A 26,271-nucleotide genomic window follows, 5' to 3' on the forward strand; every position below is an offset into this window, starting at 1 on the left:
GGGCACCAAGCCTTGACATCCGGAAGCACATAGAGGCCTCCAGCTTGACTGAATGGCGGACAGACGTTCGGTGGCTTTGTGTGTATGCGCCTCGTTGGCAGGGTCGCAAAGGCCCAAGGCGCTTTCGGTTTGTATGCCTTCTTGTTCGCGGCGTCCTGGTTCCGGTGCCGAAACCTGAAGGTTTGTGCTAGCCGTAAACACCATCACTGCACTACCTTCCGAGGGCACTAGCGCCGTCGACGAGCTTCACCCATATGACGCGGAGCTTGAATGTCTAGTCGGCTGTGCTCTTGCCCTGCACACAATGCTCTATTGCCTGGACGTCATGTGGCTTCTGTGCCGGCTGCGGGTAATTGACGCGGGGGTGCGATTTAATATACAAACTGCGCCGAAACATGCCTTCTGGAATGTGATCACGATGGCATTGACGCATGGCTGCCATCGATATTGTTATGAAATCTGCGGTAATACTTGCATCATTAATATTGTTAATATCTGGAAGCGAGACAACGGGCGCAGTGAATTCAATAATCCCGTCAATAAGATCGCAAAGCACACAGCTTATAGCTTCGCGGCAGTTGTTGATGTCCTGCCAAGTGCTCGGGTGATTTTCGCGATCATCTCGGCCAACTAAGCAGTATAGTGTTTTATAGCCGCATATGGCAGCAGCGCTCACAAACATTGGTAGCACCCAACTCGGCCGGTGGACATGTTATATTGACGCGCATAATTCATACTACTCTTTAGCTGTACGGTGGAGATGATTGGTTTCATCTCTTAGAAACATGTAAGGAAGAGCAGTCTCGACACCTACGAGGAAATTACTACCTTCGGAACTAGTAAGCCAAATTGTGCGGTCCTTCTCACGAACTTGCTACGATCGAGGACGAGGAAGTCGAGTTCTATTATATGCCTCGTGTAACTCGTGCTACATCGGGTCAGAACTCTATATCAACGATAGGGTACTAGTTGTTGCATGCAAAATCTGGAACTTCCAGATCTAGGTGAGTTACATATCTAGGACTATAATGTGTTAAATTTCATTGCTTGTCCTGTACCGTACTTGAGCCTTTAAAGAGTGCTGGCGGGGTCATTTTAAAAGACTTGCCTTTCAATGCTTACGTACTCCGTATACTAAATGAGTCTTTCAGCTTGTTCCGTATTCTCGTTTCTTGCTCTTGCCCCAAAAGCTGAACGTAACTTTAAAAATGTCAACTGTTTCGTATCCATCGTTTTAAATGTTTCGATTTTGGGATTGCGCTGTGAAGTCATGCTCAAGGGCAGCGGCCATCGACATTGGCACCTGCGAAAAATGCAGGTCCATGTTCTGCGCCGACCATATTCGGTCTTCACGACACACATGTACAGCAAGTCTATCAGTCAAAGGCACTTTTTGAAGTCTAGCCTCTGTGCGCTAACACACTGAGGATGACCCCCTTGATGATGCTGATCCTCTCGGCCGCCAAAAAATGGGCGGCATGCATATCCACCGAGAGATTTTGTTTGACGACGGTAGCGTCTGGCTTGCCCGGATCCTGCGCGAGAACCACACGTCGTTTGACGACCGGCTAAGCAACCAGATTTTGCTAAGCGAGTGTGCCACGCTGCAATGGCTGCAAAGCGTAGACGGCGTGCCTTCGCCTAGAGTGCACGGCTTCGGTCTGCGTGGTGATCGTCAGAACAATGAAGTGGGCGACGTGGCCTACATGCTGATCGAGAAGTTGCCCGGACGGCCATTTGATACGCATATAGCGACGAAAGGGCAGCGAAACAAGGTTCTTAGCCAGTGGGCCAACATCCTCTTTTCTCTTAGCAAACACCCCCTCGACAAAATCGGATCATTACAATTTGAATCCGAAGTGAAAAAAGAAGCCACATCAGCATCACTTTCCACGAGTCCTCATACTATAAAAATCGGCTCTCTGGCCAGCGACCGGACAGGAACGCTGCCTCCAATTGGCCCTTTTGACGACGCCTACAATTACTACAAGGCATGGGCTACAACATACCGAAATCTTGTCGCAGATGGTCAGCTGTGCAACGCATATGGTCATTTCTGGCCGACAAGATGACCAGGACCGAAGACGGTTCTTCCTGGCTGTCTGATCGCGGCTATAATGGCTTGCACACTGGTCCCTTTTTCCTCAAGCATTGCGACGATAAGGGCGACCACCTGCTGGTGGATGACGACTACCGCATCACTGGGGTCATCGACTGGACCTTTGCACGGGCAGTGCCCGCCTACGAAGCTTTTGGGCCCTCGCTCATATCGGCCGACATGGACAGCCTCTACTCGGGGCGCTTGGGTCTCAGCGGTGCGGACAGGCTGCTAGGCAAGGAGATGGCTAATAGCAATATCAAGTTCTCTTGCTTCTTCAAAAGCGACAAGATGCGGCGTTTCATCTTTGGTTTGGGCATGGGTCTTGGCATTTCCAGAGAGGAAGTACATAACCTGGCCAAGTGTCTGTTGAAGACTTTTGGACACGACGAAATGCCAGACTGGAGCACGCTTCCTGCTCCCACTGCACGCTTTGCAACCTGTTCCGTCGGCGACTGCAACCGGCCTGGTGTTCGAGGACGCAGCTGTCCAACCTGCTGTCAACATCTCTGTGCCGTTCACATCCTCCCGCTACGACACACATGCCCGTCGAGCAGAGACATGGACGACGCCACCTGGGAAGCCAACCTCCAGGCCGAAATCGACTCTCTCCTAGCGCAGGTGAATGTCGCTGCACTCGAGCAACGGGCCAGTCATCTCCGCGGTGGCATGACCTGCACCTTCATTCCAGGTAGTCGCCACTCTGGCGCTGGCGACGAAAACGCTCTCCTCATGGGCTGTGCCAACTATCATGCACGCCTCCGCTTTGCCGACGGCGTCGAGTGGCTTGCTCGTATACCGCGGACAACAGGCTTTGGTGACGTGCCCCTTCCATTGGTCGACTACTTGATCAGGAGCGAGTTCGCAACGCTGCACTTTCTTGAGACGATCGGTCACGTGCCTGCTCCCCGAGCCTATGACTACGGGCTCTTCGGCGACCCTGCCAATACCATTGGTGTCGGTTACATTCTAGAAGATGCCATTCCGGGACAGCCTTTTTATGCGAGCGAAGCGACGGCAGAGCAGAAGGCACATGTCTATGCTCAATATGCTGAGATCTTGGCTCTTCTCAGCAAACATCCACAGCCACAGGCATGCTCTCTCGTTCCCAACGACGATGGTAAACGGGGCGTGGAATGTGGTCCAATTGCGAGTGATCGGTTTCTGACTCTCGGGGAATACGGACCATTCGATAACTCGCTAGCCTACTTCTCGTCGACAGCTGACCTCCGTCTCGACCTGATTGCCGACGGGCAGTTATTTCCAAAATACCCCAAGGAGGCATTTGTATTCTACCGTCTGTTACGTGATCGGATAGGACCAGTTCTTGCTTCTGAAACGTCTCCTTTGCCGCTGGGGTCCTTCTTTCTCAAACATGTTGACGACAAGGGTGACCATGTGCTAGTCGACGACAACTATAATATTACCGCCGTGATCGACTGGCAATTTGCTCGCTTCGTCCCAGCCTGTGAGGCCTTTGGGCCAAGCCTGTTCACGGCAGATCTGGGTTGTCTATATGGCGGCGAGGCTGGCCTGAGCGCAGACGATGGTCTTTTTGCGGCCAGCTTTGCCAAGGCGGGACACCCCAAACTTGCCAAGATTGCGGGAGAGAATGATTTGGCGAGGCGCTTCCACTTGGGGCTTGCGTCTGGAATGTCGAGGCAAGACGTTTTGAGACTGACGGAAGCGGTGCTGTCACTACTTGGAGAGTCTGTCAACGATGTTGAAGAATGGATAGAGCAGGAATGGCATGTCTTGGCAGATACACGACGTGACAAGGCGGAAGCATTGACAAGAGACCAGAATACAGAGTAGACCTGAGACGAAATTGAGCCAGGTCGAAGCGGCTAAAGGAGGCTACGGATTACAGTACACAAGTTGGTTAAAGTTGTGTTAGAGTTGCGTAATATACCAATTCTCTCTGACCGTTTCGTCGCACTAGATGCTGCGAATTAAGCTGCTCTCCCTTATACCTAAACACAATTTTCTGTAAAAGACATACGAGCATAAGCCCTGTTCCTATACGCCCTCCTTCCAGCAGCATCTATACTTGCATCCGCCGTCTTAACCCAGAGTCCTACCAAGACAATGAAAATGCTTACTAAAGCTCGCCTTGCGTACATTATAGATATACAACTCACCACTTCCTCGTAAATCTAAAATGCTGAAAGGTGCCTATTATCCTGCGCCTTGGAACACATCTATAAGTATAACTCATTACACGTGGCTTAGCTGAGGTTATCTAACTAGACGCTGCCTAATGTAGTCTGATTGAATTTCAAACTGCTTGTTACAACTTTGCCACGGTATATTTTAGTGGCTATAAACTCTTATGTTATATTATAGACGATAGAATTAGTAGAATCTCTACAAGTGACTAGTTTTGATAAGCGTCTTAGACACGTTTCCTTTTTATGACAATCTACTATAAGAAACATGTGCTTCTGATCTCTTCAGATGTAGGCATATCGATAGCACCATCTATCTTTCTGCAGACACGGCTTAGTATCTGCTTACGACAGGACGCTAAAGATCTTCCTAAACGAAGGTTCCTCGTCCTGAATAGCACCCTCTCGCGCCCAAAGATCGGCCTCTGCGTTGAGATCCCGTGGGATCTTCCAAAAATACAGCTGCAGTCCCAATACAGCCAGCTTGTCGAGCTCAGCCCAGAGCGCCAGCCAGAGATCCTTGTTCCGGACCAGTCCTCTAGCCGTGTACCAGCCGTATTGCTGCCAACGATACACCCATTCAGTCGCGCCCTTGAAGACGTATTCCGAGTCGGTAGCGATGACGACGCTCTTGAGCCCTTCGCCAGGCCAGTATCGAACCTGCAGGGCAGCCAGAACGGCCCGCATTTCGGCACGGTTGCTCGTCTGTGGATGCGGCTCACCACTGGGACCCCTGTTCTAGAGCCGAAAAGCCAAGTGTCCGCCGTTGCCCGGCTCGCGTTCGCAAAAAACAACGCCGCAGCCGGCTTGCGGGTCTGCACGGCCATTGCTGAGACACGAGCCGTCGGTGTAGATGAGAAGCTGGCTCGGGTCGTTTCGGTTCACAAATCGTCGATGACTCATGGGCGTGCTCCCCAACTGGAAGATCTCCCGAGGGTTTGCCGCTCCGCCTGTGTATGGTGCAAACGATGATGGCATTGGAATCCTAATACCACTGACATTATTCACAGAAGAAAGATCTTGGATAAGGGCTTGGAAAAGGGTATCGTCGGTGTTATTAGACAGCAGACTAGACAGCAGACTGAGTACTTCGTTCGTGGAGCTGTAATCACAGTAGCATATGTGGCAGGTCACACGTCGGTGATCCCGACAGACAAGTCGGCCTTCTGGTAGCACAATGGGTCTGTCGGGGAGAGGCATGTTGCACAGCGAAGAATTCGTGCTCAACACTATGTAGTAGTTTGGAAACAGGTGTCACGATGGAAATTGCAAAGAAATACGGGGTTTTGTGAGTTTAATAACGCAAACGCACAAAGAGTGAGTCCTTTTCATACACAGAGATAACATAAGCTACTCTGATATAAAGCGGGATTATGTAGTGGCGATTTAAAGGTAAACTGGGAGATGCAATACTGATTCATAGGAGACGCCAAGAAGCTTAGTTGCCTCACCGAGGTTGAAGGAGCTTTGATCCTTTTTGGAATGTGTCAACAAGAGCCTTTGTTTCAACGAGATTCCTAGGCGCAAATTATGTCTCGTCTTTCCAGCTCTTTTCTATTGCTGTCTGCCTTCGGCGCACGGCCTTATCTTACATAAATTACCTTCTCGCCATGCAACTGCTATACCTTAGCACCTAGATAACCGGGAAGCCTTACCAACTGTCACGTGGACCTTTGCACTTGAAACTCCTAACCTGCTGTATTAAATATAATTAGATACTAGTACAGCCAGCTGAACTGATTTGGGATTACTCTCCGATTTCATTAAGTGGTTCCATCAGCAGATCTCACATCGAGCATAGATATCTGACCCAATACAACTCCAGTCCACCGTCCGATGGTACCAATAAAAATCATTGTGCATGTGTGATCGACACAACAGACGCCTGCAAAAGAGATCCCCCTCCCAAAACACCGCTGGCACCGAAAGAGAAACAAAAAAGGAGAGAAGTGAGAGGTTAGATAGAGCGGGCTCGCGCAGCCATGATCACCTGTCGGCCGCAGACGGTCTCGCTGCCGGTGCTGGGACGCTTGGACTGTAGGACGGGGGCAGACTGGGCGGGACAGCGGGCGAAGAGGAAGCATCAGCAGGTTGTGGTTGTGGTTGTGCTGCCGATGACGGCGCAACGGAGTATGGTGCAGTGGCGGCTCGGACATGTGTGGGTGCGGGCACGGCTAGCAGCGATGGCGACGGCGTCGGCTGCTGGGCGACCTGATCTTCGGCGGCCTTTGTGTGCATGGCAGCCATCTCATAGGGCGGCGGTGCCTCGCCGAGCTCGTTCAGGCCGTCTTCACGGCGTCGGACACGGCTGCCACCACCGCTCATCGCTGCTATGCCGGCAGCGTTTGTCCAGGCCCAGCGGTTGGCCGTCGGCGGCGACTGTATGCGACTGCCGTTTGTGTAGGATGGCAGCTGCTGCTGTTGGCCTGGCTGCGCGGCATCGGTGCCAGCAGTGCCGTTGTGGCCGTCCTCCAACACATCACGCGCAAGAGCGAGGCGGCCCTGCTGGTTGAGCGACAGACCCTGGCGTGTCCGACGGTTGCGCCGGATGACGACGAGCGCCATGGTGCACGCGCCGAGGACGATGAGCACGGGCACGACGAGGCCGGCCACGTGCAGATGGGAGAAGTTGGAGCTGACATCGTCCCCGTCGCTGTCGGACATGGTCTCGGTGGGGGGATGGCGGACGAGCAGGACGTGAGCAGTGGGCCTGGGGGATTCTGGAGCTGTCTCGAAGAGCTATCGACGGCGGATGCGGGGACAAATGTGAGGCATGCTCGCGCAGAGCAGACAAGTCAGGGTGAGATGCAAAACGGGCAAGCTAGATCGAGTTCGTGTCCTGGCCGTGGAGAGGCGCACAGAGGTGGCCTGGCCGTGAGCTTGGCTGTCGGGATGCAAAAGAACGCCGACAGAGCGGTGGGAGAGTGCGCGCGCGAGACGGAACGCAGCGGGAGAGCAGAGACAGGGGTCGGCGGGAATGTCTTGGGTGCGTGGAGGTGGAGAGGGCCACGAAGAAGTCGGCTTTGTCTCAAGAGCAACGTCGATATGCAGAACTGTCGTTGGTCGGGGCTGCAGGACGTTTTCAAAAACCGGCGCCCGTTGCTACTATAGCAGCAGCTCCACAGTGAGTAAGGAGAAGTCGTATGGGGTTCCCCCCTTATGGGTAATGCTTGCGGATCCCTTCCTAGACTTGTTTCATTGCGTCTTGCAGCTCTTTTTCCGGGCCTCCCGGTCATCAATAGCACAAATGGGCCTAGAAGCGTCGTAGCTGCCAGAATTGCTAGGCCATTGGGTGCCGCTAATCTGCATTGGGAAGGGTCCTCTCTTATTACGCAGACGAAGTACGACGTAGGCTTGCTTATTCATCCTCTTGTTCACGTCATGGTGTCTTGAGCTGTTTTATTCTCCTCTATCGATGGGTGCATCTATTTTATAACAGCACCTGCAGATCCAGCTCGAGTGTGCTTACGGGGTACCTGGGCAGTCAGCAAGTGGTGAGGGTAGGTAAACAGAAACAACAGAAAACGACAGAAAACTCACCGTAGGTCATATGCCTCCAGCACGGTCGGGTGCAGCACGCCCAGCTCGCCTATCCGCTTGCTCTCGCCGCCGATGCGGACGTAGATGGCGGCGGCGCGGCCGGGAAAGAAGGTCGGGTCATCGATCTCGCGGATGAAGTAGCCGTCGAGGCCGGCACCGCTGCCGGAGGTGAGGCCCTCCTCGCGCGTCAAAAAGGCGCAGCGGAGCATCAGCATGACGCGGTCGAGCAGGCCGTGAACCTGCTCAAAGCCGGCCGAGCGGGACGAGTAGGCGGCAGCCCAGTGGCGCTCGTTGCGGGCCTTGCGCTCGACAGACTCGTCCTTGATGGTCACGTCGGACACCTCGTTGATCATGATCGGCAGCGGCACGCTCTTATTCTCGCGGATAGTCTTGAGCAGGCCCGGCAGCAGGGACGTGCGCACGACCTGGTACTCGGCCGTCTTGGGGTTGGCCAGCCGGACGGCCGTCTGGCCGTCGTCGCGCCGGTTCAGCCAGGCAAAGTTCTCGTCGTGCGAGCACAGGATCAGCGGCATCACCTCGATCCAGCCGGCCATGGCCGCCTCCAGCCGCACAATGTCGGCCAGCTTGTTGATCGGCAGCGGCCGTCCGATCGTGGCCGCCTTGTTCGGCGACGACCGCGGCAGGTTGTTGAAGCCGTACGCCACCGCCACGTCCTCCACAATGTCACACGGGTGCAGAATGTCGGCGCGTGTTGGCGGTACCGACACGTGCAGCACCGTTCCGTCGGCTGACGGGACCGACGAAAACGTCACCTTCTTCAGCAGCCGGCCCAGCGCCTCGGGCGATTCGTTCAGTCCGCACACCTCGTTGATGTGACGCACCTCCACGTCCACCACCCGCGTCGTCAGGCTCGGCGTGATCCGGCTGGTCCCATTGTGCTCCGACACGATCCGCACAGGCTCGACCGTGAACGGCTTGGCGCAGTAGCGCGAGAACATGGTGACCATCATGTTGCAGACTGCAGGTTAGCATAAGGCCATGACAGAAACATCGCCCCATTCACCCCACCTACCAATGTCCAGCTTCGTCTCGTCCGTCGCCGTGATCTCGATAAAGACGTTCTTCGTCTTCAGCGTGATCTTGGAGTGCTCGCTGTTGATGATGGGTGGCAGCGAACACACGACCCGGTTAGCATCGTAGATCACCGGGTACACGTCCTTGTCGCGGATGATGTGCAGGTAGCGGCCCAGCTGCCGGTCGGTCTCGTAGAAGGACATAAGCTCGTCGCCGGCAAACGTCTTGGTCTGGTTGAGCGGGACGAAGTTGATGTCCTTGGGCGCCTGCGCCTCGTACGTAAAGGGGCCCTGGATCGTGTCGAGGTCGTGGGTGCCGATCGAGACGCTGCCGGTCGTCGAGAGCGAGTCAGCGAGAACCATAAGATTAAAACACTAAACCACAAACGTACAGCGTTCTCTGGCGCGCCAGGTTCTGGTGTAGCTTATCCTGCAGGCTGATGAACGAGTCGTACACGGCCTTGTCAAAGGTGACATCGCGCAGGATGGCGCCAGCCACAAACGGCCGCACGCGTGCCGTCTCCTTGCTGACCGTGATCGTCTGCAGCTTCTCGACCGGGATGTCGAGCAGCTGGAACTGTGGCATGGGAATCTTGCCGCGGAACACGTTGAGGTTCATGGCGATGCCCTCAAAGCAGAGCATGTCGTAGCGGTTCGCACCGATCTCAATCTTTAGCTCCGGCGGCTCATCCTTGGGCCGTGACGGATCATCCTCCGTGTCCTCGTCCACCTCCACGCCAAACTCAAAGGCGAGGTCCTGGAAGGCATCGGGCGTGAAGCTGCACAACGGCCGTTAGAGACATATGCGAAGCGCAATTGCAGACACGGAGACACTGACGTCTGGCCGAGCTCTTCGAAGAGCCGGTACTTGTCCACGGCAATCGTAGGCATCTTCGGCTTGCTGCGTGCTCTATGAAGACCGCGGGTCGGATACGCTCGTCCGTTCTGATAGTTTGGGTCACAGCCAAAATTCGCAAACACCCCCCACGACAGAATTAGGCGGGGTTTGCAGGCCGTGTGGCGCACGGCTCGATAAAACCGGGCTCACCGTCTTTGAGTTACGGATACGGAGGTCCCTCCCAGAAGAAAGGGCTCACCGCTTTTCCATAGTAGCAATATACGGAGAAAACCATTAGCGACAGCTCGCTAAAGCCTAGTAGACTACCTCACTAATTTGATCCGCTTATTAATATAGCTACAGGGCTCCCAGCACATAAGACTGCGCTAATAAATTGGTGGTAAATACAGTGTTAACAAATAAACGTACTATTCACCTACTTATTTTGCCAAAAGCGGTGAGCCCTTACTTTTGGGACTCGGATTCCACCCATTTCAGCCTCCCATTCTACCCACTCTCACAGGAGCAGACGCACTGCCCGTCCAGCCTTCCAGAGCAGCCCGCAGCCGCCAAAAACGGTCGACAGGCCGGTGAAGATGATTAGCGGCCCGTAACTGGTGCTGTAGCCGGCATGTGCGCCGACTGTCGAGCCTGTGGCCGCTGTCACTGCCGCCGTGCCAGACTGGAGCAGGCTGACGCTGATGAAGCCACCGCTGATGTAGCCGATGCCGCGGGCGCCGTTCAGCAGCCCGTACACGAATCCGCTGTCGACCGGCTCGTTGCGCAGGGCCGCCTCGCGCTCGAGGTCGGACATGACGCCAGCCCAGGTGGCGCTATAGCCGCCGGCAAAGAAGCCAAAGACGAGCGCGAACAGCACGAGCAGGGCCATGTCACCGCGGGCGGCCAGACCCCAGAGCAGCCAGGCGGCCAGGGCAGAGCTGACGGCCGAGAGGCCGGTGACGGCGGGCGTCGAGAGCAGATGCAGACGCAGCAGTGGGTGGAACCGCGTCTGTCGGACACGGTCGTCGCTAAGGAAGCCGAAAAAGGCCGACGATGCGATGCTGGGGATGTTGAAGAGCGTTAGCAGTAGCGTGGCCGACCCGCCCGACAGCTGGGTCACGTCGTGGGCGTACGTGTTGAGGTACGTCTGCGGGATGCCGTAGCCGGAGCTCTGCAGCACCGTGGCGACTGCGTAGACATAAAAGGTGCTGTGCCGGAGAAAGTTCCACGGGACCGAACGGCTGCGATGATCTGGAGCTGGCAGACCACTGCTGCCTCCACCGCCCGACACCAGCAGGATGGCGACCACGCCCGAAACGGCCGTCACGGCCGCCCAGACACGCAGGGCCACACGGAAGCCCAGACGGTCCAGCAGCAGGCGGAACAGAAACGGACAGGTCGAGCCGACAACGTTTTTGCACGACAGGCCAGCAAACAGAAATGGCATCGCCAAGTACATGACCTCGTTGGACGTCGTGCCAATCACGCCCGTCGCGCTCTGGCTGCCTGCCAGCGTCCAGTGCTCCGAAAAGTGCTCCTGGAACACGCCGAAGCCCATGGCAAATCCTGATTGGTCAGCATCCTCCCAGACATCCCAGACGGCATCGTACTCACCTCAGATCGGCAGCTGCAGCAGCGCCTGGCCCGCCAGCACCCTTGCGTCACGCATCGACAGCTTGGCCCCTCGCACGGTCGCCGAATTCGCCTCCAGAGGCACCGCCTCGCTGTCCATCTCTCGCTGCACCGTGCTGTTGGAACGTTGCACCTCCTGAAGAGCCACACTTTCGGTCCACGGCATCGTGTATCAATATTCGTTTCGTCTTCTGCTTCTGTCGTTCTTGCTGTGCATCACTCTCCTAAGAAAAAGATGAAAGGTTGTCTCTAGTCACAATCACGTCTGGTTATCGGACGCAGGCATATTTAAATATCACACAGCACACGGAGCTGAGCCGAGTAAGCAGGAAAGCGGAGACAGTAAATCCCGTTTTGTTGCCGCCTCTTATCTTCACGCATTAGTTTATCAACCGCACTATTGCAACGTTCAAATCGGTTGCATAATTTCACTCCTATTCGCCTCTTATCCACCTCCTATTCATCTCCTATTCACCTCCTTTTATCTCCTTCTTTATAAACACCATACATGCTCCATTCCGCTGTTCTTATACATATATGCCTTATTTTGCAAAGGAAACCAAAATTATGCTCACTTCATCTCCAAAACTCCGGGGGGGGGATGTGATGTGGCAGAGACGGCATCAAAACAAGGACGGGAAACGCTTAAAACGATTTGACGAGAAGGCATTAAAACCTACTTGGAAATTAAAGCAAAAGACATCATGTCTGAGGGGGTTGAAGTTAAATCGGGGGTTGTACAATGCAAAAAGGGCTGGGGGATGTGGGAGAAGGGGATATGCCATAAATATGCACCAACGCAGGAGAAGATTAAACACGTTCTGTAGAGGGTGGGGGGATATGGGAAGGGGGGGTAATAGTAGATTGAGATCGCTGAGCTGCATTCAACCGTTCATACCTGTTCCTACTTCTTGTTTGCCAACTTGTGTTCTTCGAGAGCCTCGGCAAGCTTCTGAGCAGCTTCCTTGGTCTTGACCTGCAACATCCAAGTCTCCAGCCCAGTGCCTGCCTCGTTGGACGTCGTCAGCTTGACGTACTTGGCATTGGGCTCCGGCTTGTAGTTGAAGTCCGCCAGAAGAACCCGGTTGAGCGCAACGTTGCCGCGAGGCTCTGCTCGCAGCAGCAGCCGCACCGCACCCGTCGTCTTGTGCTTCAGCACCCGGAGGGAACCGACGCCCTCCGTCTTCCACGGGTTCTTCTTGTCCTTTGCGGCCGGCGAGCCGCCGTCTGTTTCCTTAGCCGAAGCCAACCTGAGCGCTTTGGCACGAACTTCATAGGCGACGGCCTCGTCCTCCTCGCCCGGTCCGCCTTCGGTTAAATTGATTTGTTCCTGTGGGGCCTCATCTCCGTCAGCCTGGTGTCCATTATGGTCCGAATTGTCTTGGGCGGCACCAGGCTCGGGAGTGCCCGTGGCCGGTGTAGTGGCCAGGCTAGAAGCGCCACCGAGATTGGTGAAGGGGGTATCTGCAAGAAGCGCACGCTTGTTAGCGACTCTACATGCGCCACCACATCCCAGCCGCAACAGGGGAATTCTTGAATAACTCACTAGTACCTGTAGATGTCCCGCCAACTGGAGGGGCGAGATTGAACATGGAACCGCCGAGGGCCGGCTGCTGCTGCTGCTGTCCGAAGATGGGCGTGTTGCTGGGCTGTGCCTGAGCACCACCACCGAAGCTGAACATTGAACTGCCGTTGGCACCACCAGATGCTGCCGGCGTGGCTCCGAACAAGTTCCCAGGTGCTGCGTTGACTGGCTGGCTCGACGGCTGTGCCCCGGCACCAAACGAAAACGACATCCCGCCAGAGGCCGGAGGTGCTACCGCAGGCGTCGTGGTAGCCCCGAACTGGAACGCAGACGAGCTTACCGTGGCCGATGCAACGCCCCCAAAGCTCAGAGACGGAGCAGCTTCGGCCCCAGCACCGCCAAAGGAAAACGGATTGTGGAATCCTTGGTTGCTGGTGTCACCTCCAACGCTGAACGTGAAAGATGAGGGAGCCGACACAGTATTGCCACCACCAAATATGGGCGCCGGTGGTGCGCTGTCTTGTGCAGCCGTCGACGCTCCAATAGAGAAGGACGACGGGACTGGTGGAGCTGCGCTGCTGTTGGTGTTGCCAAAGTTGAAAATCGAGCCACTGACAGGATTGGCGGCCGCCGTTGTCGTGCTCCCAAACAGGCTAGTAGCCTGTGTCTTTGCCGGCTCTGCCGCACTGCCGTTGATAGTTGACCCAAACAGCGACTTGGCCGTCTCTCCTGGAACCTTGGACCCACCGCTCACTCCATTCGTGCTTGTGCTGCCAAAAGAGAAGAGCGGGGCGGAAGACGGAGCTTGCGAAGACGGCGTAGTGCTGCCGAATAGAGGCCGCTTTGCCTGAGGCTCGTCCTTGCTGGAGGTGCCGTTCTGGAGAGCGCCACCAAAGAGGGAAGCCCCCGACGTTGCAGCCGCTGACGAACTTCCCTTGTCGTCCGCAGTGCGCTTCAGTCCTTGCGGCTCAAGTTCCGGTTTGGGAGCACCGCCAAACAGAGTATGCGACTGCAGCACAGAGCCAGATGCCGTCTTCGACGTACCCGCAGCGTTACCAAACAAAGACGTGGCCGTCGTCGTGGCCGGCTTTTCTTGTGCCTTACCAAAAAGCGAAGTAGCCGGCGTTCCAGACCCTGCAGTGCTGGCGCCAAACAGCGAGGGTGCAGCAGGCGTGCTTGGGCCAGCTGGCTTGTTCGAAAAGCCGAAAAGCGGCGCTTCAGTGGGCTGTGCATCCGCGGTACTTGCTGCAGGCGTTGTGGACGTGAACTGCGGCGCATCTTTGGCGGTATTGCCGAACAATGTCGCTGGCGTCTTGGAACCGAATAGAGAGACAGGCGCGTCAACTTTGGTGTCCTTCGGTGCCGCCGCAGCAGACCCGAAGAGGGAAGTAGGAGCAGCTGATTTCGGCTCCTTCAGTGCAGAAACAGAGCCGAACAGAGATGGTGGAGCGTCCGATTTGCTTTCTTTGGACGCCGACGCGAACAAATTCGGCGTGGTGCTGGCTGCAGAAGCCGGGCCGCTGTTGGTCGTGGATGCACCAAACAGGGACTTCGCTGGCGTAGAGCTGTTACCACCGGCGAACTTGATAGGCGTATCGGCGCTCCATGTTTTGTTTCCGCCAAACAGAGCAGGTTCCTTCTCGAGACTCGGCCGCTCAGGTGCGCCCTTAGCGCCAAATGCGGACGTGCCGAAGGGTGAGCTGTTGCTCTCAGCACCAAACACACGAATCGGCTGGCCATCACTGGTCTTGTTGACGCGATCAAAAAGACTGCGTCCCGCGGCGGATTCAGAAACGTCCGAGGAAGCGCTCGAGCCGGCCAGAGCGCCTGTGGCCCCAGGCACCAAGCTTGCCGGTTTGGCGGCGGAGAAGAGCGACGGCGCCGATTTTGCAGTGGCATTGGTGATGCCGTTGGCAGAAGCGCCAGTGCTGTCGCTTGACACTTGTGCTTCGGGTTCCTCTTGGCCGTCTGACTCGTCGGAATCCTCCGCGTCAGCATCGGCATTGTCATTGCCGCTGCCCTTTGCAGAGCTTGCGTCTGACAGATAGCCAAATATGTTGCCACCAGCTGGACCTGCATTCGTCTTCAGGCCACTCTCCAGGACGGAACGGGCCAGGCTGCCGGAGGATGACTTGGGCAGCTGTCCCGTAGTGTTCGGCTTAAAGGCTGCCTTCAAGCTTGAGCCACTCTCGCCAAATGGCTTGGAAACTAGAATAGACGGAGTCTCGGTTGCAGCTGGCTCCTTGGAAGGAGAGTTTGCATACTTCTCAAACAACGCCCTGGTGGCAGACGTGGCCGCAGAAGGCGGATTCGGCGTTGCCTTCTGCATCTTTGACCGCTGAATCTGCTCGGCGTTGTTGTTCTGGGCTGCCTTCCGCTTGGACTGGTTGAGAGGGGTGCTTGTTTCCGTCAGGGGCTCCCGTTCGGCCTTGAAACCTTCAGAAGGCCGCGATCGCTTGTTCGCCGAAAAGGTTGATGAGGAGGACTCCATGGCAGCAGGATCGATTACGTCTTGGGCCTTGCGTTTCCCGGATTGGAGAATGCCTTCAGTGCCATTGAGCTTCGAGGCCTTTGGCACAGTTGTCGACTTGCTTGTCATGGTATCCTCAAGCTCATCTTCCTCCATCAGATCGGGGATGTTGTTGTCCGCCTTCCATTTCTGGAAGACGTCCTTCGACACCTTGACCGTCTTGAATTCGTAAAGGCCGTATCGCAGCATGATCAGGCTCCGGTTCTTCTCGTACTCCTTTGCGAAGTTCAAAATGTTCAATTTCCAGTCCTTTTTGACAAAAACTTCGTCGGCAGCATACTTCAGGCGCCGCAGATCCAAAATGCAGAAGAACTGGTTGCGCTGTTCCTCGCTGAAGTCAGGGGGGCAAAGATGGGCCAAGTATTCATTCGCGTAGACGGACCGACTTCCGGCCTTGAGATCTTTCGGTACCATGCCAGCAATGGCCTCGCCGCTCAACTTCGGATCCGGGTCGGGAATCTTCATTGCAAACAAATCGCTGAATGAGGTCTTGGCCATCTCCTGGCTGCTTAGCTCAATGCCCGAAGAGCGGAACGACCGGCCCGGTGTTGTTGCAGGGAAGCCGCCCCTCATGGTGTTGGCCGGAACACGGGGAGTGAATGTAAACGCAGGCACGTCGCGAGACATGGAATCGCGAAATACGTTTTTCGGAGTGGTTGCAGAGGGGAAGTTCGTCCGCTTTGGCGTAGTGGCTAGGTGGCTATCGAAGCTGACGCTGTGGTAGCTCTTGTTGCTCTCGCCGCGGGCAGAGCTGGAGTGTGCTGCTGCAGCACCAGCCCTACCAGACGGACCTTGGGCGCGTTCATGCATCTTGCGCTGTGCCAGCTGACTTGGTGAGGCGCGCTTGACTGGGCTCTCGGGGGACTCGACAGGGGGGGCGGAGAAGGTGCCCGAGTAGCGGGAGGGCGTAGTATGGCCTGCCTGAGCAGAGCGAAGACGGTAGGAGAATGAATCAACGTTTTCTGTCTTCTTGCCTGTGATAACGCCCGCAGCCACGCCAGATGCGGTATCTTGCGCAGAAGAGCGGCTGCCACTGACGAGGCCAGTGAGGCTGCTAAGCCACGACTTCTGCCGTCTCTGAGGAGTCTCCATTGTATTGAAGGTATGTGTGGCTGTGATTGTAGATGGAAACGGAGAGAAGATGAGGTAGATGACGATGCTGCAACGTCGGCAATCTAAATGGGATGCATTGACACCGCGCTTCGACGAAATTCGATCGCGACAAGAACGTTGTCTCGAGCGGGTGAAGAAACAGCCGCCAAGGAACAGAAAACTGGAACGGACACCAGGTACTTAGAAGACAAGTACGGACAGTCGAAATGAATGACGCGTCGATGAGATTTAGATGGAGTCGCTGATGGACGTCGCGACAAGTTTGGAGAAACGTGAGAGAAAAAAAATTAGTGAGGAGATGCGCTAGGGCGCCAAAGAAGTCTGAGCAGGTCAAGAAATAAAAACTAAAGAAAAAAAATAGTAAAGGAGAATTTGCTTGTCCTCTATGCCAGTTAGGGAACGCGCTCCTGATTTTTGGCCAGCCAATGGGGTCGCGATTAAGTGGGTACATGGAAGGGGGGCGAAGTATCCTACTGTGAGAATGGAAGAACGGGCGCCGATAAAAACAAGTGAGAAATAACTCCATTATTGGCGGCGCGAATGGGCGGGCAAGAGCGCAAGTTGCACCGCACAATTCGCACTGTGCTATGATGTAGTGGGGTAAAAGGTCCATCATTGGCGCGATTATGCTGTTAGAAGACGACGATGAGATATACCGGTCGGAATGGTGTGGACAGAAACGATAAAACCTCGGTTAGAAACAATGGTAGAGTCCGAATACATGCAGGAAGACGGCTATGTTCCGGTCTGCGAGCATTCTCCGGCTTCATGCGGACGGGAAAAGGCTTGAAATGGTGTATAGGTGGAATATTGTGTTTGCATTTTAGTTACAGAGAACAGACTAGTCCTGGAATTATACTGCTTTTACAGCTGACCAGCAGCACCAAAGTCCTGCAGGGCCTCAGTGACTCTGGCCTTCATCGTCTTCTCGCCCTCACGCACCCAGACGCGCGGGTCGTACTTCTTCTTGTTAGGCTTGTCAACGCCCTCGGGGTTGCCGACCTGGGTCTTAAGATATTCAATGTTCTTGACAATGAAGTCACGGTGACCAGACAGGTACGCCCACTGCATGTCGGTGTCGAGGTTGACCTTGACCACACCGTGAGAGATGGCCTCGGCGAACTCGGCCTTGGACGAGCCAGAGCCGCCGTGGAAGACGAAAAAGACGGGCTTGCCGGACTTGTCCTGGAGCTTCTCCGAGACATATGCCTGGTGCTTGCCCAGAAGCTCGGGGTGCAGACGCACGTTGCCCGGGTGGTAGACACCGTGAACGTTGCCAAAGGCGGCAGCAATGCTGAAGTATGGTGAGATGGCACTCAGAGTCTTCTGGATCTCCCAGATGTCCTCCGGCTGGGTGTACAGGGAAGCGTTATCGACGTTCTCGTTGTTGACACCGTCCTCCTCACCACCAGTCAGGCCAACCTCCATCTCGAGCCACTGCTTCCAGGGCTTGGCACGCTTGAAGTAGCTGGCCGTGATCTCAACGTTCTCCTTCAGCGGCTCCTCCGACAGGTCGATCATGTGGCTGCTGAACAGAGGGTGGCCGTGCTCCTTGAAGAAGGCCTCGTCCGCGTCATACATGCCGTCGAGCCATGGGAGCAGCTTCTTGGCGCTGTACGGGTCAGCAATCGCGCTCGAATACAATTGGCTGGAAGGAAGGGGGGCTTATACGTACCAGTGGTCGGTGTGAAGGACGATTGGGATCTCGTAAAGAGGGGCAACGGAGCGGATGAAGTGGGCAGCCGCAATGGCGCCACCAACCGAAGCTTCCTGCTTCTCCTTGCTGTTGGTGATGCCCTTACCGGCAAAGAAGGCAGCACCGCCGTTGGAGAACTGCATGATGATGGGAGATTTTGCGTCGCGAGCAGCCTCGAGCGCAGCCACAACGGTGGACGACGATGTCACATTGATGGCGGGGATGGCAAAGCCGTGGACCTGTGCATACTGAAACAGCTTAAGCACATCATCGCCGTAGATGACGCCCACCGGCAGCTTCAGGTCTGAGAGAATGCCCATGGTGCAGATGTAGATGCGCGATTATAGTGAGGGGTTTGTCGAGAAGCAAAACAGAGGGAAGACGAAAATTGAGCGGAGGGGTAGGAGCTCTATTTGTACTGGCCACATCAGGTGACCTTTGGACCTGAAATATCGCACTGTCTCCCCGTGGGGCAGTTCTGAGGTCCTCTTAGTTGTCCCTTAACCAAGGCTAGCTGTCGGCCCCGGCTCGATTTGCCGGCGCAAAGCTGTCGTTTTCCGTTTTGTTTTCTTGAGCACGGCGTTGGCAACCCGTTGCTTCTCGCTGTTCTCATGGCTGCCGGGAATGCTAATGCAAGGCTCACTTCTGCCCAACTGCCTGCTTGCCCTTTTTCCCAACGGCTCTACGACCACGCCGCCTCTTCGACAACGGGACCTCGCAGGTGCGACGAAACCGGAAGTGAGCTTACCTTGCCAGACCAGCTTCAGCCCAAGAGTCAGACTACGTGGGGGCGCTCAAAGGCCATCACATCATGTACACATTATTCGCATGACAAGTCGCAGCATCTCAAAGGGAGCGATTTTATGATGGAAGTGTACAAAGTCGATTGCCGATACGAATGGCCATGTTCCCACAACCGTATGTCAATTAACGGACAACCGTTAGCCACTTGCGCGGATTGCAAAGCAGGCACTGTGACAGAGTGGATTGGCAGCCCGGTTGAGGTGCCAATGCAGCGCGGGTTTCTATGCAGGGCGGCAAAAGTGGATTATAGTAGCCGTAGACAGCTAGCCAAACGACCTGTCTGCCGGCATCAGGAGACACATGCGAGCACGATTATATCAACGTAAGAAAGCGCTCGTATGAGGCAAAGTGTGATGCTGTATCTTACAAGAATATAACCGACAGGTCTCCCACTAAAATGCGCGAGAATCTTCGCGGAAAAGAAAAAAAAGACTCAACAAGCCTGTGTTATCCTATCCTAGCAATCCCATTTCGTGCCTACACTTATTATCGGCCCGTGCTCACAATTTCGCCTTCGTCTGGCCTTGCGCCTTGTTAAGAATGGGTTCAAGCTTGGCTGCCTTCATCACGTTGCCCTTGATCTTGAGCTTGCCAGACATAAACAAGGATTGCGCCTTGGCCTTGCCCAGGACAAGCTTGCCAAAGTCCTCGTCGGACAGCCGCAGCTCAACTAGGTACGGTTAGTCATCCGCATGCAGAAAGCGATTCAAATAAAAGCGGGCTTTTGCAAACGGACGGGGCAGGGGAACTGATGAGGTATGGCAAAAGAAGAGAAAAATTAGAGCAAAAGTCAATGTAAGAACGTACCATCAGACTTGTCTAGACCCTGCACAACCTTGCCCTCCTTGGCCAGGTCAATGAACCAGCTCTCGGTTTCACCGGCCGGGTTTTTCAGTGTGATGCCGAAAACAGCCTTGGCCTGCTTGATAGCCTCCTTCTTGAAGTCGTCGTTGGCGAGGGCATCGTTGATGGCGTCGAAAGCCACGGAGGAGGGATACTTTTCTGTTGTTTTGGTGCTCGTTAGCCTACAGCAACTATGATACGATTGCCGGATTAATACGGAGGAGCCCGCAAGGCTCCCTCCGCAATAGCTCCATGCTACTTACCGTTCTGGAGAGGCATGGTGATCTTTTTTAGGATGTGTATTTGGAAAAAAGAAAGGGTCTACTAGGTATCGGCTGTAGGACGGAGAGTAGGGTTCGAGGCGTGTGAAGTCGTGAGTAATTGGAGAATTGAAATAAGAATGGAAGAAGGAGGAATCGGCAGTGGGGAAGAAGAATCTGGGGTTTAGCTATTCGGCTGTTTTTGTATCTTGTCTAACAATGACGGCGATGTAAGCACGCGAACATGTGAACCTCGGCGATCACGTCGCAGCGCCTGATTAGCCACATGTATATTATGCAATTATTCGGCAAGTACTTTACGTGGCCGATCCTTCTCCGCATTTGAAGACAGCGGTCAAGCGTTGGTGACTCGTGCGACCAACGGGCTCCTTGGCTGTCAGGTGGTAGCACCTGGCATATGGTGTACGTGTTGGTCATCCCTAAGGTCCCTGCACGTCTACGTCGTAGTTACCGCCAGGACTTTTTCTGCCTATCTTTCTACTCCGTACTCTTTTACGAAACTCTTTTTTACAGAGTAATACATATTCTTTAAACCGCGTTAAGCCGACTAAGGCAATCATGCTAACCCAAATCAAGGAAGTCAAGCCAACTAAGTCAACCAAGCCAATCCATGTAAACAAGGCAATCTAACAACCGCAATTGCGACTTAGTGCTGATAGCCTTAGAAGCTTGCCGAGATTGTAAGCACTGCAGACTCAGTCGAAATGTAGAGTTGCTACAAACGTCGCACTCTGTAATGGGACTAAATTGTTTTGCTAATCGGATCAGTTTTTATTTCAATAATCACAATATTGGATGGATATTTTTGTCTTTACAATCAATAGAATTTCGCCAGTCTCTCTGTCCTAGTTTTGTTTTTTGGCTTAGGTTGTGAATACTTAAAAAATCACCTCCCGCCGAAGAAACCTAGTATAAAAACTTCTAACACTTTGACAGCCGGCCAACGCACAGAATCAAAGGCGTGCACAGAGGGCTTGTACAGGTTTTTATTGCAACATTTAACAAGAGCGTTATCTGCACTACGCTTGTCGCCTGTAGAGACCACACGTTCCGAAATATATTTACTCTAGACATTGCTATGATGGACGGTTGCCCGAATGCACAGATGACGACCTCGCCTCCTGTTGCCTGATTTGCCTCCAAAGCCTTCATCATCAGCTGAGACATTCACCAGCTCCAGCCACATGCCAAATTGATGAGCAGCTTCAAATTTTCTGCGAGTCATCACTGCAGACCATTCTTGCGCGGGCAGTAGATGCTGTGGCAGTGAATAAATACCCTACGATCAACTACTGGATTTTGGGTGATCTTTGTGGGCTTCCGTCTCAGCTGTGCGATCTCGGTCAGATGCGCTAGAAATTGATGGCAAGAAGACATTCATAATTTCCGTCAAGAAATAGGCGATGTTTCTTAAAAGTGAAGTTTATCAAGACACCCTAAGAGCTAATGCAGGCTCCTGGTAGAGCTCCATGCTCTCGCACCAGGACGATTAGCAGTTCCATGTAGTATTTTTAATTATGTGCACGTTACATTGACTATGGAACTTGTTGAAAGATATCGTAGTAGGCTTTACACTCTAGACTCTTCCCACGGAGACGAAGACAACGTTGTGATTTTGTAGTTGTACTACACTACCCTTCTGGCCGAATACTGAATTCGTCTAAGTGGTGATTTGGAACAAAACAAGACGAATACCACTGAACAAGAACAGAAAAGATCAGTACATACCATGTAAACCCAATTACGACGCCAAATCGTCATCCTTTAGAAGACGGCACGTGGGTTACCGGACCACGCTGTTGCTGCAGCCTCCTGTGCATCCGCTGCCTTCTGTGCTAATTCAGTGATATTCGTGATGATTGCGAGAAAAACGGTGGTAGGCGGTGCGCTCCTCATACGTAATCTGTTAGAAGGCTGCTATGAAGGCGGCAAAGCGAATATATTACGTAGGCCCGGAGTGGTTCTAGCCATTTCCGAGCTTGAGATTGAAATTCGCCATATAAAACTCGCCTACTACGCTGGGAAGTATGGTTCAAGCTCAGGCCAAACCATAATTTAATCGATCAAGCAGATATCTCAGAGATGGACTAGCCAATATGAAGTTTGAATTTGCAAATATCCGGAACGAGTACAGAGTCGTAAGGTTCCAGACTACAGAATTTGGCGAATCCATCACATAACGGAGCTCACGGAGGTTAATACTTGTTTCATTGCTCAGTCAGTCTCCCAAGTCTCTGTATGGTTGTTCTATTGCTAACAAGATTTAGGCACACGAACTTTGAACTTCGACATCGTAACGCATCCATGATAGTTTCCGAAACACCTCTAAGCGCACTAAGAGACATTCGGATTTAAAGTGCCTACCCAGCTTTTTATATATTATATTATCCCTTAACCTGCTGGTGGACAGTTACTTAAACACTCTCTAAAGCCAACTTTTGAATAGGCGGTGCGAACATGATATTTTGTATGTTTGCCTATGGTCCTTAGTTTTACATACTATAGTAGGGAAAAGATGACTTGCTAGTTTGTACTTTGTAAGCCTTTGAAGGATAGGCTAATATTCTTATAAATGAACTCGATTGCTTTTTGCTTGTTTGTCAACCTCAAATAGGAGAACTCCTAGGTCCTTTTTCTCTCATATAAACTTTCTGTAGTATAGGAATGATCCGCCTCTGTGACTTTATTAAGCCTTGCGTTATTCGAAATGTTCAACTGTTGCGTGATGGCGAGTAGTAAGAAATTCACGCAAGATAATCAAATAATCGATATTAATTCAAAGCTAGATAACTGTGCTAGATAAGCCGATCTAAGCCTGGCGACACGCCGTATTATAGAGCCTTGTATTGATTAGAATAGTGCAAAATAGTGTCTGCTAACTTCGGTGAGTTTTAGCAAATCTACGGACGGACATTATGCCTATTCTGATAGAGGCCAGCAAAACAAAGCTGGAGAACGAAGGTTCCCGACTTTTTCTACCTGTTGTAAACAATATCTGACAATATATCATATGGTCAGCTTTACTATCGTCCAAGACAAAGGCCCTTCTCGGCGTACAACATGCTCATTTGCTCTTTATATAGCCCCGATTTTAGACTAAAGAGAGAGATGCAAGCGATAGGGATGAAACAAGGCCGCCTGCGGGTTGGAAATTGCCTGGAATAGCCCAGAACAGTCGCTTATGTATTACACAGAAACGGCTATGATGCAGCGTGTAAGCTGTACAGGATCGGGGCACCCAATTTCTCCGAGACAGCCAACTACAGCAACGGCCTAGTGTCGATAGGCTAGGTCGAGAACTGTTCTTTTTGGTTAACCACAGGTGTCCTTCTGACACAATTTGCGCAGACCGTGGCAGTGCTGTTATTAACAGCTTGTTACAGACACAGCTGTAGAAATATTAGTTCTTCTGATTATAAGTCTTGGCCTTGCGTTTCCTCGCCTCGCCCCCTTTTGATGATTGTCACGAATACTCGTTGCTCTGTCCTGTTAAACGCACGAGCCAGTCTCTTCTCCATCTCAGGAAGCAAAAGAACAAACAAGCAATAAGCTTGCTAGCTCCCTCCAATACAGATGTCGTTTTTTAGATGGGCCCGTCTTCACACAGGTCTCCACAGCTGTGTCCACACCGCTGAGCGAAATGTGCAGGCTTGCACGCAAAATTTCTGCGCCTGTCGTTGCGGCCGTAGCCGTCTCCAGAATATGGGCTACTTTAGGCCGGAACCTTTACGCAAGCGGTGAAGCAAGGTCCATGTTGGATGCTTAAACGTTCCGGACACTGCGATTGAATGAGTAGCCTTTGGGGAGATGCAACATACGCATTGCACACGAGCGGAATAAGACGATATCGGCTTGTCTGATCGATATACAGCCTATATGACGGACACAGCTGGGGACGGCCTGATCCGTGGACCCCGGCTCTCTAGGGCCCTCCCTTGTGTCACAGCAGTGCCGTGGCAGGCCTCTCTTCGCCTTGGACACGTAGCGTAGCTGGCCTAGGTCGGATCAGCTCGATCGATCGAACGGCTCCGAGGCGGCGTCCTCGCTTGGTCACCATAGCTGGCAGTCAATCATGCTATGGAGAGAGTGCTAAAGGCGGCACCACAAAAAGCAAGACATGGCTGTCTGTCGATTGATTGAGCCCACTGACGAGCTCGCTGGCGCCACCTAAATCGTTTCTGAAGTTATTGCATAACGCCCTCAGTGATTTCTTCACCCCACTGTACTTCGCCCCTGTTGTCCATGTTGAAGCAAAACCGACAGCTGAGTGGTCAGCGCAGGCTGAAAGCAATAAAAAGCAAACTGGACTATCAGTCGGCACTCTACACCCGTCATGGCGACAATGGGCTCGAAATAAGGAAAGCCTTGTTTTCCCTTTCGGCCTGCCATTGGGCTTGCCGTGCCGGCACGAGACCAAGGACCGACGCATGTCTCGAGACCAGCACAGGCCTCCCAGCAGACCAATCGCTTCTTTGCACCTCTGGCAGCGTCGGACATGTCCGTTCGTTGCGTATGTGTCATAGGATCAGCGCATCTGCTTTTGCCAGCAGTCCAAGACGAGACAGTTGAGGCAGTCGAGGCAGCTCTGTGACGCTCGAACCGCACTCTTCCTCTGCGAGAATGCTGGTTGGGTGGGTCTCTCTCTTCTTTTGCTGGGGACCCTGGGCTATCCGCTCGACCCCAGAGCACTACCAGTAGTCTGCCACGGCCCAAGCCTCGCTGTAACCCTACCAGGATGGCGCACACTTCGGGATTGCGCGATCCCTGCTTTCCCCCTCCCTTATTCCAACCAACCCTTCAATAGTGCAGGGCGTATGAACTGTGTCTTAACGGCCGTCACTTCAGAAACAGGCCGGCCGTTGAGTCCTTCTACCTCCTGGTTGGCCATCCCCGTGTCGTAGAGAGATTGATCTGCGCGCCTTGTCAGCAGGGCTGTAAATAAAAGTTGTGGGCGTTAATCCGGAGGGCCAGGGAGGCAGGAGGGCCGAAAAAGAAAAGAAAGCGACCTCGATAGCTTCGCGCCCAGCTCATTGGCTACAGCTGTGCTGTCTTTCTTTCATAGGCCTCCCCTGAAAAGCGGACCGCCATTAAAAGCTGGCGGGCGAGCGTGCGGCGCTCTTTCCTTTCCGGTCTCTTCGTCGCGATCTATAGCCTCCTCCCTTCCTGTCCTGGGGTGTGTCATATTGCTTGCCCATCTGCTTTTGCTTGCTAGAAAGCGGCCTTGTGAAATTGCCCCTTGTTTTGCTTCCCATCCGTTTTCTTCATAAATACCGACGACAACCGTGCCCCTGTCATCGGATTTCCACAACCTCGGCCTCACACACTGTCCATTGTCACCAGCCGCATCTGCACAACCCTGTCGTTGCACAGTCCCCGTGCTCGTTTAATCGCGCCCTCTGAGACAATACCCCCGACGCAGCTGGAGTGCTTTGTCCTGGTGGTGACTCGTGCAGAAGCCATCGGTCCGGAGAAGCATCACTATCACCAATCCTCCCGTCACTGCCGTCGGACTCTTCCACTTCTCTAGTGTTGTCGGCACCTTAATATCCACGCCTGCGATTACCGGCCTCGCCTGTCTAGACCTTTTGTCGATATCGTTCACCCAGATCATGCAGCACCGGATCCCATCCAAGAAGATAGATCCTTCACAGCAAGCCGTTAATTCCTCAGTATCCTCCTGATCTTGCTGTGTGTCTGTCTATAATTCTTCCCTATATTTCTTGATCCCTCTCCTCGTCGTGTCTTTGGACTTCTCCCACACACCTTTGGTACAACGCCAAAACATACAAGCATCCCGCCTGACGCCAGGCCACGCTGTGTTCATTACAGCCGTGCTGAACAGCCTTTTAACATATTGTCATTGCCGTTTATATTTCTTCTTGGTCCTTTGCTTCGATTTGCACCATTTGTTGTGGCGGTTGTCTCTATTCATCGCATCGGCTGTCCGACTCCATTGTTTCGCCCCTCTTGGAAAACTTGCTCAACTTGCGCAGCGATTTCAGCCTTCTCGAGCTTTACAGACAAGCCGCTCTCCCTTTACCAGACAATTCTCTTGCTGCATGTTGACTACCACTGCTATACCGCGCATTAGGGCCTCTACCAAGACCTCTTTTCGTTTCTTCCGGTTTTTTGCCATCAGCCTTCTTGCGGAAACGCAAGATACTGTGGG

General features: G+C 53.5%; 6 protein-coding genes across 6 annotated transcripts; 1 reads left to right on the plus strand and 5 right to left on the minus strand.

Moving 5' to 3' along the window:
• Positions 1-1,469: 1,469 nt before the first annotated feature.
• Positions 1,470-3,913, plus strand: CMQ_5625 (uncharacterized protein; the record flags this gene model as incomplete). Its single annotated transcript, XM_014313212.1, has 2 exons — positions 1,470-1,786; positions 2,026-3,913. 2 exons carry the CDS (start codon positions 1,470-1,472, stop codon positions 3,911-3,913), a joined length of 2,205 nt encoding a protein of 734 aa, XP_014168687.1.
• A 698-nt stretch (positions 3,914-4,611) lies between these two features.
• CMQ_5589 (ribonuclease h) lies at positions 4,612-4,953 on the minus strand (the record flags this gene model as incomplete). The annotated part of the gene is made up of 1 exon (XM_014313176.1): positions 4,612-4,953. The coding sequence occupies one exon, from the start codon at positions 4,951-4,953 to the stop codon at positions 4,612-4,614; it is 342 nt and encodes a 113-aa protein (XP_014168651.1).
• A 1,299-nt stretch (positions 4,954-6,252) lies between these two features.
• CMQ_5784 (phenylalanyl-tRNA beta subunit) lies at positions 6,253-11,236 on the minus strand (the record flags this gene model as incomplete). Its single annotated transcript, XM_014313371.1, has 6 exons — positions 6,253-6,976; positions 7,807-8,785; positions 8,840-9,168; positions 9,233-9,619; positions 9,679-9,785; positions 10,214-11,236. The coding sequence occupies 6 exons, from the start codon at positions 11,234-11,236 to the stop codon at positions 6,253-6,255; spliced, it is 3,549 nt and encodes a 1,182-aa protein (XP_014168846.1).
• Positions 11,237-11,293: 57 nt separating this feature from the next.
• CMQ_5639 (Ran-binding protein) lies at positions 11,294-16,457 on the minus strand (the record flags this gene model as incomplete). The annotated part of the gene is made up of 3 exons (XM_014313226.1): positions 11,294-11,459; positions 12,219-12,774; positions 12,857-16,457. The coding sequence occupies 3 exons, from the start codon at positions 16,455-16,457 to the stop codon at positions 11,294-11,296; spliced, it is 4,323 nt and encodes a 1,440-aa protein (XP_014168701.1).
• Positions 16,458-17,342: 885 nt separating this feature from the next.
• On the minus strand, positions 17,343-18,494 carry CMQ_5560 (fructose-bisphosphate aldolase; the record flags this gene model as incomplete). Its single annotated transcript, XM_014313147.1, has 2 exons — positions 17,343-18,090; positions 18,154-18,494. 2 exons carry the CDS (start codon positions 18,492-18,494, stop codon positions 17,343-17,345), a joined length of 1,089 nt encoding a protein of 362 aa, XP_014168622.1.
• A 984-nt stretch (positions 18,495-19,478) lies between these two features.
• CMQ_5780 (lipid transfer protein) lies at positions 19,479-20,100 on the minus strand (the record flags this gene model as incomplete). The annotated part of the gene is made up of 3 exons (XM_014313367.1): positions 19,479-19,648; positions 19,786-19,980; positions 20,085-20,100. 3 exons carry the CDS (start codon positions 20,098-20,100, stop codon positions 19,479-19,481), a joined length of 381 nt encoding a protein of 126 aa, XP_014168842.1.
• Between the last annotated feature and the right edge of the window lie 6,171 nt (positions 20,101-26,271).

Source organism: Grosmannia clavigera (genome assembly GCF_000143105.1).
Source record: "Grosmannia clavigera kw1407 unplaced genomic scaffold GCSC_89, whole genome shotgun sequence".
Classification (NCBI taxonomy): Eukaryota; Fungi; Ascomycota; class Sordariomycetes; order Ophiostomatales; family Ophiostomataceae; genus Leptographium; species Leptographium clavigerum.